This window comes from Platichthys flesus, chromosome 16 (genome assembly GCF_949316205.1).
Source record: "Platichthys flesus chromosome 16, fPlaFle2.1, whole genome shotgun sequence".
In the NCBI taxonomy this organism is placed as follows: domain Eukaryota; kingdom Metazoa; phylum Chordata; class Actinopteri; order Pleuronectiformes; family Pleuronectidae; genus Platichthys; species Platichthys flesus.
Window position 1 is genome coordinate 18264970 of NC_084960.1, and position 15870 is coordinate 18280839.

Sequence of the window (15870 nt, forward strand, 5' to 3'; positions counted from 1 at the left end):
ATTTCTGACCACAGCCACGGACTGAATTTCAAACTGTTTTTAAACATTTCATATTCCTATGTAATTTAAAATATTTGTGCACTAATTAGCAACAATAAGTAAAAAAAAAAAAGTAAAAAAATCGACATACCTGTTATTGTAAGTGAAACTCCAACAACTGTCATCACATTTTAAATCAACACACAAACAGCTTTGATTGTAAAAAAATAAAGCAGAATTATGCACAGGAAGACATCATCTGTCACAATGTCTATAGATTCCTGAGGTAACAGCCCCTGTCCGAGCGATTCGTCTCTCGGAGGACTTGGCAGTGATGAGGACAAACCAGCATCAATTAAACAAATACATTATCTCACATTTTCTCTTCCTCTACCTGCTGCCTCTCCATCCTGACAAGGCGGACCATTTAAATGTGGTTTAAGTGATAGCGACACTTTCCCTCAGTTTGCATTGAGGTACTTACTCACTTATCCTGGTCTTCTCATGTGGTTCACAATGCTGCTTTGAGCTCCCATTGAAGAGCAGGCAATAAATGATGAAAAGCATCACAAAGATAACCACTGCAATCAAACAGCTGAGCTGCCATGCTGGAATGCCCATGTTTGGCTAACCATTTGCTCCTGGTAGCTTGGTAGCCCTAGGAGGGATGCTAGGGACTTAGCAGGCATACTACCTTATAAGGTGCAGCTCAAGTGTCCAGCCAAGCTTACCGTTTACACCAAAATGGTGACATGTCACAAAGGTGCACCCATGCATGGTCGCAAAATAGGCAGGTATGTGAGCAGAAGTCAATATGGAGTTTAACACCTCTCACTGAGACAAATTTCAATCTTAAAGTTAATGAAAGTTGCTTAACAGACACTTCTATGATAACAAATAATAACCAATCTGGAGCTACTGTTTTCAGGTTTTTTAGATTTTGGATCATGCATCAGACTAATAGTTTTGAATTCCACTCTGTTATATTCACTTCAATTTGTTGCTCATTAATAGAACAATTCTAACACACTATGTTGCTTTTAATATTCTTTGGTTTAAAGAGTGATAGACAGGCCAATTTTTTTTTGTTTTTTCTCAACATGAACAGTTGTTTTTTTAAATATTTTTTTCAGGTTTAAATGACATAATTAGACTTGATTGATCCAACCGTTAATTGAATCCAAGTGTGAACTGCATTAAGACTTTTATTGAGTTTTAGTACATTAACAGTTTGAAGTCAAATAAAAAGCATACTCACTGTACAGTGCCTCAATCCTCGGTGCAGAGTGAAAGCTCAACTCCAGGGAAATGTGAGAATCATGTCAGGTAAAGAAAGTGATGATGAGGAGTATGGTGATGATGATGATGATGATGATGTGCTTCCTCTTCCACACATGTTTAACCAGCCTGCAACACCTGGGGGTGGAGCACCATCTTCCTTCAAATTAAGAGTCTTGAATTGTATGAGCATGTACAGAGAGGCTCAGTCTGATATATTTGCTAAACTAATAAGTGTATTAGTTACAAGTAGTGGAAAACAACTGAATACATTAACTCAAGTACTGATCTTAAATAAAATGTATGTATACATTTTTACACCTACTTCTAGAGGTTCCAAACATATGTATAATGGATCATTGAAATGGTTATTAATACGTAATGATTTTGTAAGGAAAGAGTAAATCCATTTTCTCTATCTTCATGTGACTCTAATACATGTAAGAGGGAAACATTGCTCTTTTTATACCATTATTAAATTGAAAGATTATCCTTATTGTCCAATTAAGTCTACTTTTATTTTGAAAGGAATTCGCGCAACGTGTCACAAATGTTCCTGTTGGCCTGCGGTAGTAGTCTGGTTACTATGGTGACCACACCTCACAAGATTACTTTCCTTCTTCCTCCTAAAAACATGTCGGTTCATCTAGAGGACTTGGATCAATTCTTCACGGTGTTTGACGGCTCTGCTCCGGAGGACGTGTCTCACGCCCGGCAGCTGTGGAGCTCCATGTCCATGCTGCCGCCGCTCGAGTCCCGGCTGCTGTCGGCTGATATCCGACAGAGGCTGCCGGTGTCCCGGCCGCAGCGCGGCAGCACCGCGGCGGCAGGACCCCGGACCTCCAGTGCCTCGGAGACACCGAGCGTCCCAGCTCTGCGGCAGCGACGGGAGGAGAGGCAGCGGTACGAGGCCATGGCCGACCAGAGGAGGGAGATCATGGCTCTGCTGAGGAGGCGGAGGGAGCAGAGGATCCAGAAGGAGCTGCTGTCTGAGCCCTTTAAACCGAAGGCGCAGCTCGGTGGAGGAAAAGCGCTTAAAGTTTACCAGAGTTCAGACTGTGAGATGGACACGGAACTGGTGAAACAGCTGCAGTAGATCTGAACTGCTCAACTGTTGGAGATGTTTAAAAAAAAAGCTTCAGACCTTAACAACAGGGATCACATCTAACTGAAGGAGCACTCTAGATTTTTAAAAGGCTGTTATTTGTAAAGTGATGGAGATTAAATGTGGTTTAGAGACACCCATGTAAAGTGTCACTTTCATCCAAAATAAAAGCAAAGTTTCTCCAATAAAGATCACAAACACTTCAATTGTTTTAGTTGTAATTCGGTCTGGAGTGTCAATACCACAGTGGCCCCATGTAAATATTGCATACAGCTGTAAGGCTCTTCACACAGGGGTTTTCATCACACCTGTAGAGATGTTCAAAGACAACAAGATTTTCCTGAGAGGACGTTCAAGTATTCACATCGGTGTTGTTAATATCTGGGTTCTTTTTTCCTCCACGTTTTGTAGAACATTCGTTTTTATAACTTGAACGTGAAAAAATAAATTCCATCCTAAGTGGAGGTTATTAGACGCGTAGCTCATTGTTCCAACATAACAGGGTTAACAGCTCTATGAACGACTTAATGATGATGTTATAATGGTCTCATTAACACTGGAATACATTTTTAATCAGGGACAAAAAAAAGTCCCTCCTAATGGCAACAATGTGCTTACATTTTTTTAATGTTAAGTCAAATATGTAAAATATGCCTTTTTCCACGATATCACAAGCTCTGGTGTTGCTGTTGCTCATGTGTGACTGGAGGTGGCTTTAAATCTTAGAGCAGAGTTCAGCCCTGTGGCTCCCGAACAGTCAGTACACAGCAGTTTGCTTCAAACACCCTTACATGATGTGAAGTGAAGCGTAGGTGTATGCTCGAATTCCAAATGTCCAGTGGAGAAGGCCCAACCATAATAGGATAAGAAGAGGCGTGCTGACTGTTGACTTAAGCTGATTTGGTTAAAGTTTTCAAAGCACACAGAGCTCACAGGAGCCCGTTGTCCATAAACGCTCTTTAACCTCTCAGAATCCCAGATTATCTGGATAATTCACCCTCAATCTGCCTTCAGAATCAACAATCTCCTCACGTGCCAACCCCAATAACTATCAACTAAGTTTCCTTACTGATGGAGGACAGCATCTTATTTAATTAGAGTTTTAAAGCAGCAGGATATTTAGCTTCAGTTTGTTCTGATGAAAAATACTGAAGCAGACTTATTAGATTGGCCCTTTAGCTACTCTTGATCTATTAGGATATTTCAGCAGCATCTGGCATAACATCTTTTCATTGTTTGCATTTATTAAAGGATAAGTCTGGTGATATTCTAAATATATATATTTTTACGTATAGCAAATCCATCCAATGGAAAAATGTCTTATACTAACACGTAAATTATTGTGTTTGAAAGTCTGATGTCTGAATCACTATTTGGGTTTCAAACTTGTACATTTCTTCTTATAAACAAGAAACAAAACATTCACTTGAAGCAGAGGCTTGTGCTTGTGCTTGGGCTCATGTTTTGCAGGTAATTGGTTGTTGCAGTTTCAACAATGGGGGTTGCTACACCTCAATGGTGACCTGCTCGTGGCGCTAGAGGAAAAAGTTTTGCAGAAGTCAGGACGATCTATCCTCTGTGGAACATAAATGTCCAACCAGTTTACTTTCCTATCCACCAAGATTCAAGATTTTATTATCACAAGAGTAGTAAAGCACACAACGTCCTGTGTGAACAGGTCTGAGCCGTCTGAACACACCCTATCACGTCCTCGACGCGTCTTGAGCTCAGATCAATCAGACCCTGTTCACAACGTTCTACAACGACGTCAATAAGGAGGGTTGTGACTTATTATCAATTATCGATGCATCTGATGTGTTGTGCAAAAGATTTCATACATAAAGGACACCAGAGGGTGGAAAAACATACAAACGTTAACAGAGCAACATGAGCAATTGCCCCCCCCCCCCCCCCCCCCCCCCCAAGCATCCAAGTATATCTCCCTCTACTTGCTTCACCCATTCTAAAAGCACACACATGAACATGTCGGTATTCCCATCCTATTGGATATGTCTACTGATGCACTTTATACTCTAAACCCAGTTTCTGTTGAGGATGATGCCATGATGAGAAGTTGCCATTAGGTGTCAGCAAAAGCACATTTATGGACTTGATATTGAGCAACTGTCTGTGTGGAGGTACAACTCCAAAGCAAAGATGGTACAAAAACATTTCCACAAACAGAAAAGGTAAGAAAGAGAATGTGTGTGTTTGCTCCTCTGTTAAATCCGGACCGTCATCACACGGATACTTCACTGTAGCATCCTGATGCTCTCTAGCTGTGGTGTTGTTGTCTGATATTTCTCATTCCTGCTCGCTTCTTTTCTCAGGAGTGGAAACCAGTTGCTGTAATATCTGTGCACCAGCTGTTGCTTGCTCACTTTGCTGCACTTCATCACTGCTCATTTGAGAGTTGCAGCTCTGAGGGCGTATTATGGTCAGTGGGAAGTGACGCTCAATATATTTAACTGACATTTCCAGCAGATCCTCAGGAGATCTTATGATCTGCAGAGCTCATCTGATGAAATGTTCCGCTGCAGCCTCTTGATTAAAGTCCAGCGGTGTCCCCTCTTCTCTCCCCAGCTTCCTGTTCAAACAAAAGAATGAAAAAAGGACAGACATTTAGCAAGTTCCTAAATTTTGTAAGAAATATTTCAGAAGAGTCAAATGTTGCTATTGAAATAAAAACCTGTTTGTATATGTTTGTTTCTACATATTTCTATACAAGACTATGTGACAAAGTTTACATAAAAGGAGACCGATTATGATTTTTCAGTCTTTCCCAGTCCTCTAGTGGGTTGTATATGTTTTTTGTGAACACATACCGTGTCCATGGCTCGTAGTCTCAAAGTCTGCAACAGAGGGAGCTCTTTTCTCGCAGGGTAAACACTTTTCCAGAGGCTGCTGAAACATCTCATCTTTGATTTTTTAAATACTTCAGTTGAAGTTTAGTTAAGTTTTTTGTGCTGTCGGAAAATCTAAACACGACACAGAGTACAACCAAGCTAGACTCTCCTGGGGAACACAGTTTGCCTATGTACTAAAGCAAAGTGGGCTGTGAACCTGTTTTGTTTTTAAAATATCTTTAAAATGATTAACACCTAATTGTTAGTCTTGTGTTTAATTGCAGCGTTGTATGTTCACAGTTTCCTTTTGTCCTGACGTACTGGAACTCATCACCAGCTGGCCAATCTGAGCATACTGGCCTTTCTTGCAATGGTGGGTCAGGGGCTATTTCCGGCTGTGAGAGTCAAAGTCAGAGTCAAAGTTTATTGTCACATGCACCAATGACAGCGTCATCGGAGCAGTGAAATTCTTATGACATGGCAAGCAAACATCTACGCAGTAGGCGACTTTACAAAATGACAAAAAAATAACATACTATGTAACATAACATATAACATAACATTGTAACATATAACATATAACATATAACACAGTCAAGTGAATATTAAAGTAAGTAATATGAATATATGTATAACATATAACATAGTCAAATTAAAGTCAAAGTCTTCTATTGCTGTAATAATGAATAGAATAAAGAAAGGAAATTGTGTAGTAATCAGTTCGTCTTTGAGTCCAAATGACAGTTGATCAAAAGTTGAAGTCCTCTTAAGGCAGACATGTTTTTGAGGCCACTGTGACCTTGACCTTTGAACCTATGACGACCCAAAAGTGGACATTCGTGCTACATTTTTAATTGATTTACTCAAGGTGTTGTTAAAGTAACACCTTCAAAGGTCAGTGTTACTTAGATTTTTGAACTTTGGCCAGCAAAATGCAATGTGTTCACCCATGAGTCCAAAAGAATGTTCTTACCGAGAAGAAACGATTTCCTCGAGACATTCTTGCGATATTTCACAAGAATAGGAAGAATGGAGAACCTGAAAACATAATGTGTCCGGTCTAAGGGTGTCGTCAGCAAAGAGACATGAAAACAAAATCTTTCTTTCTCTTAATGTCAGCTGACAGAGAAGCTGCCCCATCAAGATATCATGTGCGGTGTCCAATAGCGACTACAAACAAACAAACACTAACGCACAAACGGCACCATCCATCCATCCATTTTAATTACAGCTCCATTGTTGTGCTGATGGTTCGGGAATTGGGTCTTGTTGTGATCAACAGGCTTATTTTTTCTGTTTCCTGCTCTTTATCATTCTCTGTGTGTCCTGCAGGGTGTAGATTTCATCAAATATAAACTGCTCTAATAAACTCCCTCTTACATTTTAATGAATGCTAAATAAGGCAGAGAGAGAGAGTTGATTAAAAGAAGCTTGATGAACCTTTGTATCATCCATTACCTCCAGTCACCACCATTCAATTTAACTTGACACTGGACAGCATTGATTTGACTTTCTTTCCAAAGCGCCTGCCTATGTCACAGGTTTCTGACGTCAATAATGATGCACACTCACTGTAACACAAGTCAAATGGAGGCACTGAGCAACACAACATACATTTCAGTGATCAGTGAGGGAGATGAAGAGAGTTTATTTTGCATCAACCATGTTGAAACGCTGCCATAGGCCACGATTGTTCGATGAAACAGTCACATTTGGACACTGCACATTAAATCTGTTATTACAAATCTTATTCAAGGAGACATATAATATTCCTCTAGTGTGTTATCAAGTTTTTGTGAGTGTAGAAGTTCTGCTAGGTTTAAAAGCTTTAAAGTCTTTGATATAGTGAGCTCCTATCCCCCACAGAAAACACTGACGCTCAGTCGTCCGGACCATAATTCCACATCATCATGTCATGTGATACCGAAATGCTGCACATTTATATAAAGCAAACTGAGTGGTTAGTCTTACACGCCTCCTAAAAGTCAGGTAAAGCGAGAGGAGGCGAGAACTCCTACATGCATTGAAAGCGATTGACATCAGAGCTGACTGGGATTCATCAGGAGGGTGAAGGCCTTACAGGGACAGGACCTAAAACCAAGTGTTTCAGACAGAGGCTGAAACAGTGGAGCTGCAACAACTGACAGTGTGAGGACAGTGATGTGTTTTCTGAACATTAGAGCATGAAAACCTTTTCAAGTCATTGCCGGAATTAAAAATATCAACCTGAATATGAGTATGATTCTTCTAAATCTGGTGTCTGTGGGGACATTCCCAGGCTACACACCAATGCGTCTTTGGTGAACCAGCAAGTTTGCAAGGGGTTGAACAGAGACAGAGACAGAGAAGGTAACGACAGCTTATTGGAGTATGGTGAACAAATCACTGGAGGCATTCTAGATAAAATACATTCAGGGGAAGGATTTTAGTCTGTGAGGCCTGACAACTCTTGGAAATGTTGGCATTTGTAAAATATCTTGAGTAAGCTGCGGAGATATTGCATTTACTCAACCTGCATAATGAATTACTGTTCTTGAACTGAGACATTGTGTAACTTGAAGAAAACTACACCCCACTCAGCAGCTGTCAAGCCATTTAGTGTATTTGAGCTCATATTTTACTGGCTGGTTCAGTCTCAGCAGCTCAGGGACTCTTTGTCATCAACACAATCAAAAGGGTGTTACTGAGTTAGGTATACAAAACTATAAGATATATAAAATGATATGAAGCCTTTTTACTCAACCCATTAACCTTCTTCCATGCACCCAACTGGAAAAGCCACCAATTACTGCAGCAGCTGGAGCCTGAATCCCCGGAGCTGACGACATTCCTCTGAACACCCCCCCAAAGGACCCCACTGAGTCAGATGCTGGGCAGTCTCACACGTTTCTAAATAAACGTCATGTTCCTCAACTCAAAGTATGTATGAATCTGAACTGTGTTTCTGTCATGCGACCCACAAAGGATAATTTGTATAGATAAGGGAGGGATGGACTAAAATTACTATAACTGCCTCACCTCGTCAGTCTGTTAAATCCTTGGGCTTTCACCATAATAATAGTCTTAAATATACAAGTGTTTCACATGCAATTAATAAACAACATGATCAGTGAACTACGGAAGCCTTCAATTCAACTCTTGAGCTAAATAAAACCTCCAACACATAAACTTGATATCTATAAGAAATAAGACAAGAAGAGGGACAAGGTAAACAATATGTATCCCTTGTCTAGAAATATGTAGCATATCAGGTTTGTTTGGTTCAAGTTTATTTTATACATTGAAGTTATATAATTGCTTAGTCTATAATCCTGCAGTTTCATTTCTCTATAATGTATTTAAAGAATTAAATAGGCATGATATAAAAAAGATACATTTTTTGTAGTGACTATTTTTCTTAATTTTCTTAAACCATTTTCAATCATTAGTATTATCAATGATAATAATAATAATTATAATAATATTTGTAATAATAATAATAACTTGTATAGCACAGTTCAGCTTTAACATCAGCTTGGCTTGAAAATAGGTCACTGCTTTAAAAGCTGTAAGGAAATTTTCCAGTACATCATCAGTATGACAACTAAATACTAACAAACTAAAAGGACTAAAAGGAAGTGAAACTGGAAGTGTTACACAACAGAAGTTATTTTGTTGAGCTTCTTATTGACTCCTTATTTTGGGATCAATGACATTTTACTCAGAAAGTTGGATTTTGTTAGATACAGACCTAAAGGACTTCAGTCTGTTTTGGAGCTGGCATGTTCATCAAACAGGCTTCCTGATGCAACTTCACACTAACAGTCCAGTTGAAAAGCCACTCGCAGCTCTGCAGGGCACAGACTGTTAGGCCATCAGACCTTGTGGGTCAACATCTTAGGGTGGGGCTGTCAGTGGATGCACTTGATAAGGATGTATATCTTTTTTTCTGTATATATTTTTTCTTTATTGTTGTTTTATATTCAGTGCACCAACGAACGACACCAAGGCAATTTGCAAACATACTTGGCAAATGAAATAATTCTGATTCTGAGATGGGATCTTGAGGCAGATGTTGATTTTATTTTTTCCAATGTTTCTTTCATCTACTGTGTTTTTCATGTTTGTTATGAATGTTAAAGTTAAAAACTCCCTCTCCCCCACTGAAACACCTCAGTAGTCTGGAACAAACCTCAACACCAATGTGATGTAATTTGAATAACGCATGGCTAGCAGCTAGTCTGACACGTCCACTGACAGGAGCCAAAACCAAGGGTTTCCGACAGTGGCTGAAAAGAGGAGCTGCAGCAATGGACAGTATCGAGAAAGTGTTGTGTTTTCTGAACATTCAAGCGTTAAGACCTTTTCAAGTAATAACACAAATGAAATATATCAACCTGAATATGTCTCTTTCAATAAAGAATACTCACTCGTACAGTAGATCTACATATCTATGTATGCCATAACAAGACATTTAATATAAACACACACCTGCATGAACCAGTGCACTGAAGTGTTTTATTAGCTCATTTGGAGAAGAGCGCTGAGGATATTTATGAGACTGTCTCCAGAGTCTGTAAAAACCTTTTGTGTAAAACAAGAACAAAGACAAGTGGAACTAAAAAAAAGTCAGTGCCAATAAACTTGAGGGGGACACAAATCAGAGCGACACACAGGCTTTCCAGGGCACGTCCCTGAGCATCAGTTTAAAAGCAGGTGATATACAACTGTCTCCTCTCAAATAAAAGCCACACACCCTGTGGGATGTTTTACAGTCGATAAGAACCAGCAGCAGTCTTGTAAAAGATCCCACTTTTACTGACCAAACGCAGCAGCTGCTCTCTGACCTTGAATCGTCCTTTGGGTTTCACCAGCATCTTCTCTTAACGGTTTCCCTGCTCTGCCACAGATCAGCCAGAGAAACATTTAACTGCTAATGAAGAGCCGTCTTTCATATTGTTTTCCTTAGTCCAGTTTTTTGGTTGGAGTCAGTAGAACCAGCTTCGGCAGCACACACACTTCTGCCTGGTCGGTCTGAGCAGATCATTTGCTCATCGTTAACATGAGAGCTTAATATTTAACATGACTTTTACAAGACTTTACTTCAGCTCACGCTAGATTTAATGATTATTTAAAAGTTATGCCTAAACTTAACTGTAAGGTTTTGTATGTATAAAAAACATATAACACAATGAAAACATTAGTCTGGTTTTCGTCCAAAGGTAACACAAATTGAACCCACATTTTCATATAATCTGCTAAATAAATTGAATAATGATCCAGCTTCCCACCCACAACTATTTTGCTAATATTAGGAGTTGGATATTCGAGGTAAGCAGTACGTAGCATCAATTTTCCAGTCATGTGTCACTATGGCACAGTGGTATTAGAAAGCGTAACAAGATGAAAAAAATGTGATGAAAGCTTGGCCCTCAATGTTGATGTTTTCATCTGCCGCCATGTTCCCTCTCTTATGTATCAGAAGCTTGCATGATCTTTCAGTCATGTGATTTCTGTACATCATCATGTTTCTGACTCCATTGAATATAGTTGGATTTTACTGTTATAAATGCACCAACTTTGACACATGAAGAACAGTTAGAGTAAGAAGAGTAAAGTCACTCACTCATAGATATCAGTTCCCTAAATGTCTGATTTTGTTTTCATCAACATCCATTAATTATTCCCTGGGGAATCAGTGAAAATGTTAGAAACATCCAATCTGACAAGTAAAGACAGTGATTCGGTTGATCCAGCCTCAGTTTCAAATCAAAAACTAACTGGGCTTTTACTTGGCCCTTTTCCCTTCTTATTTTTTTTAATACATAATCCTACTGCCAAACCAAACAACCAACCAACAAAGATACAAAAGGACAATGATGAAAACCTAACCACCTCGGCAGAGGTAGAAATAACTCTCCAGCTACAAATGGCTGGATACAAAATGTCGCTGTTAATGAGAACTATGATGCATCGATTGCCCTCTGCAAAGAAAAGAGAAGAGGTGAATATAGGGTGAAAGATGAGCAGTTGAATTCATGAGAATAAGGAGTATTGATTGCTGGGATGTCTCATTGGAAATTAATCCAATGGTTATAAGTTCCTCCTTGGTTCTGATGCAAACAGAAGACCTGTTTCCCCTTCTTCTTCTTCTCTCATATTCGTATTAGTGATGCCCTATTCACTCCAAAAAAATGCCCAGTGTGGTGTATAAAAGCTCTTTTTTAATACGGGGCTGTCATTAATAGAGGAGGTCATATTGTACGAGGAGCATGTTTGTACCGACTGAATGAAAATGCAGGTCCACATTGAGATGAAGCATCACTCTCATCAAGCCCCATTAAGCCCAGGAGCAGCTCAAACTATGCATGTCATATATCCTCAGAAGACTCAGACTGTGCTGTATCGCATTTAGTGCAGAACAAAAGGTTCCCATCATCATAAATCATGTAGGAAGTAGGAAGGTGAAATTGTATAGGAAGGAAAGGTAAAGGTTTACTTGCATGTCAACAAATGTGTGAGCTCACAAAAAATAGCACCAGCTTATTAATGTCTTTTTTTAGGCTAACTCTAGAGGATCTCATCTAATAAGAGGTGTGATTTTTTTGGGAGCAGTAGAATCGAACAAATCTGATCAACTCACTGCACACTACCTGTTCGGCAGACACTGTGTAGCAGCTAGTGGAGGGAACACAAGCAGGAGGATCGAAACGCAGGCTGGTGTAGTGAGGTGGGTTAACAACATTACAGCATTACTGAGCTTACAGGTAAACAGTAAGGCAGGTGGAATAGGAAACAGGTAACAGGTGGAAAGAACTACAGTCCACAGAATCGCAGACACACAACCATCAGTCAGAAAAATGCGACAGGTTCAATTACTGAGAGAGCTAATGAGGAAACAAGAGTCTGGATGATTTGGAAAGGACGCATGACTGAGATTGAAGGAAAGGCAAGAGAAACAATGGTCCAAATAAACAGGAACGCGAAAGTAGTCTTGACTCACAGTTGGTGCCTGTGGTGTCAGAGCATGTAGCGGCTAAAGAGCCAAATATTTCCCTCCGAAGTTGAAAGAGACAAAAAACTGATTAGGTTTATGGTTTTTTTCTGTTAATTAGCAGAATTACAGAAAAACTACGAGAAACACCACAACAGAAAGGTGGTGGAATGATGCAGCATCAGTTTTTGTTCCTGGATACAGCAGCAGAAATCTAACTCCCTATCCATTGTTGAAGTTAGCCACCCCCCCCAAAAAAATACAAATTCAAACCTGAGATAAATTGTTGAGATAATAACTATACACTGATTAAATGTCAGCTCGTAATTAAAGTGTAGGATTCATCAAGCTTTTTAAAAACCTCTCCAAATGTCAGTCTAATAGTTCATCACCTTTTTTTGTCCTATTTTGAAAATACGAACCCTATAAATTGGGTCATCTGGATCAATAATCAATGGCTCATATATAAACAAATTCACATTTTGCTCATTTCTTTTAGTCTATGAAGCGATGGCAACTGAACCAATAACATCAAATTACAAACTCCTAATTTGCAGCCATGTGATTTTAGTTGGAAACATGGAAGTTGTCTTTCTCTCCATCGTTAAATAAATCATCCATCTCTGTTCACGACGTCCAGCGATGCAGTCAAACAGGAGCTTAAACCGTTCAGCTCTTCCAACTCTGCATCTTCGATGGCCATTACGGCTCACAGAGTCCATTCATCATGTATGTCTGTGGAAAAACTGTGGCTGGTACACTTGTAAGTGATGGGCAGGGAAAGGGAATGCATAATTGCTGTTCAGCATGGAACACAAGGTCACTGTAACGCTCAAGTCACATGTGAGAAATTATGTCATGCTTATAAATAATAATATCATGCTCTTAAATTTGTAATTTTGAGTGTGTTCCATAAAATCCTTTTTAAATGATGCTCAAGATTCCTCTGTAAAACACTGCCTGACAGTAAAATATGTACATATATACACATATAAATCCATGTCATGTCAATGCATTTGGTCCACCCCCTTTTTTACATCAAACCTAATTTGCAGTATTAAGTTTATTTCAGACCTGCAGGATATGGGTTAATAGTGCTAGAGTAACTGAATCAAGAAAAAAAGACAGGAAACAGGATGTGTTATACATAGATAAATATATGTCAGTAAATACATTCAAACAGAGCAGAGTTTTCCAGTTGTCACCAACATGTTAACATCAGCATACACATGATTTATGTTCTAAAACAAACCACCAGTTTACAACCAGGCAACACAGGGATTTGGAAGCTGTGTCTGGATTATTTCAACCTCTCTTTGTTACCACTGCAACTGCCAGCCAATTTAATCCCTGCAGTTCATGATCCATGATTTATATAACCATGTCTCCTCAGGCTGAGGGTAGTCTACTGCAGTCAACACGGAGATACTAGGGTTTTCTCAGCAGCTGCTGCGTTTCAGTCCTTCATTTACATGACTGACTCGTAACAAATGTCAATGCCTGATCCCAAACATCAGAAACATGCTGCATCTACACCGGGAAACAAAGAGCTACTCCCTCCGAGCAGACTGGACACTTCAGTTACTCACAATCTTAAATAATCCAGTTTCTAAACTGTGAGTCGCACTGATTCTGTATCGTTCCTTCAGTTCTTACTGACCCCAAAGTAACATCAGCATAAAAAATAAAAAAATAAAACGTTTTAAACAAACAGATTCTGTGCTCGAACAGTAAATGGGTTATTTTTTACCCCCAAACTCACACAAGTGCACAAACTCCATTTTAATTGAGGCCAGTGGTTCACAACTGTCTGCACTTAGAACTGTGACAAACTGCACCAAAATATAATGTTTTAAAAAATGTAAATGGATGAATACAAACCGTATAACATCATTTCAACTGTGACCCCTTAAAATCAGCTGCTACCAAACATTTCATTTCATTTTTTTCCTACTCTGGAGCCCTCAGTTATGATTAAAATTGATCTCCTTGGTATGTCTATGTGAGACTCACATACACAACATTTCTGCCTTTAATTTCCCCATAAGTCAAAAGTGAACAGCAGCAGCAGCTGGAAGTTCAGTGACTCTCCAGGGACACTGTGACTGTGGGGAACATTAACTGACCCTTTGACCTCTGGTTGATGAGACTGTCTGTCATGTCTTTCCACACTTGTGTCCCGTCAGTTAAAAATAAATTTATAACCCAGAGAGAGCACACAAATACGTCCCAGAGCAAAAGTGAAAGCCCTCGTAATTAGATTTGTGCTTTTATAATTTATTTCACACATACATTGTTCAGATAAATGCCTGGAGAACAGCGTGTGAAAGACCACCGCAATTGTGCAGCAGTGAGAAAATAGGCACAACCAACTATCTGTGGCACTTTTTCATGTGAACATTTTGAATGTGATCATTTCGAAAATGCCTGTACTCAAACGATTGTTGCATCAAGCTCTTCTGAATGTGGCCATTTCGCGCAGCTATGAACACTTTTGGTCTCTCGTGTGGTCAGACAACACATCTCACGACCTATCTTAATCTTAAAACTCAGACCTTCACTTTGTAATCCAAAGAAGGCTCATGCACTCTATTCCATTTGCAAGTGTATGTGTTGTGTATTGTGTAATGTTACCCAAGACCTATTCAAATCCAAATAAACGGGCTGCAAAGCTTTACATTCAGTGTCAGTCGTCATATTAATCTGAAAATAAAAATAAATTGATTCATCTGACACATTACAAAGAAGGCCTGAGAAACTGAGAAACAATGTAAAAATCTAAATCTCTTTAGATGTAATTGATCTCTAAAACGGCAGCAACAAGAGAATATATGACACCAGTATCGGGATCACGGCACTGGCCACCTGTATCACTGAGGATAGATTTGAATAATGTTTTCTTAGTTTTGCAGCAACACTATGTAGCTTTTACTGAGCAGCAGCGCCATCTGTAGTCACACGTGGTGATTGATTCTGTTGGGCTCTGTGTCTGAGCGATTTAAGTGTTTTTTATGTAGAGTCTACAAATGTGTTGAGTGGAGCAGAAGAGCTGCTGCTGTAACAAATACACTAAACTCTGTCCAGAATTCTTCATATTTCACAAGTTTCCTGAATATGGGATAAACGCTGTTTTTTAATGACTTCTAAGTCTTTTTAACCCAGCTTCAGTTCAGTATACCCTTAAACATGCCCGGCCTGATTCTGACAATTGAAGCAGCAACTATCAAGCAGTTTTCAGACATTTCAGAGTTTCCCTTTTCACATATGAAGAACACAGCAGGAGATTCTCCAAGCAGATACATTCACAACAACAGGAAAATCTCTAGAGCGTTCAGTTGTAGGGCAGCACAGCAGGCAGGAGGAAGGATGTAAAGTATATGCAGAGATCAAATGTTTTTGTTTACAGCACATCAACACTGTTTAGCTTATACACACTAAGAGCAGGCCTTGTGTGGTAAGAAATGGAACTTTTATGAATATGAGTAAACATTTCTCCACTTCTTTCTGATGTACAAAATCTGAAGCTAAAATTGCAGCATTTTGCACTTCTGATAATATTTGGAGCCAGAGTCTATGCATAGTTCCCCATTTTGGAACGGAGCTAGGATATCAAGGCCCCAGCGATTCACAGTCATTATGTCTTAGCTTTTATTTTTTAAACCAAATTTAGAACATGTGAACATACATCA

At 39.3% G+C, this 15870-nt stretch overlaps 1 protein-coding gene across 1 annotated transcript; it reads left to right on the plus strand.

Moving 5' to 3' along the window:
• Positions 1-1808: 1808 nt before the first annotated feature.
• hoatz (HOATZ cilia and flagella associated protein) lies at positions 1809-2546 on the plus strand. The gene has a single exon (XM_062408111.1). The coding sequence runs from the start codon at positions 1844-1846 to the stop codon at positions 2351-2353; it is 510 nt and encodes a 169-aa protein (XP_062264095.1). The 5' UTR covers positions 1809-1843; the 3' UTR covers positions 2354-2546.
• Positions 2547-15870: the final 13324 nt, after the last annotated feature.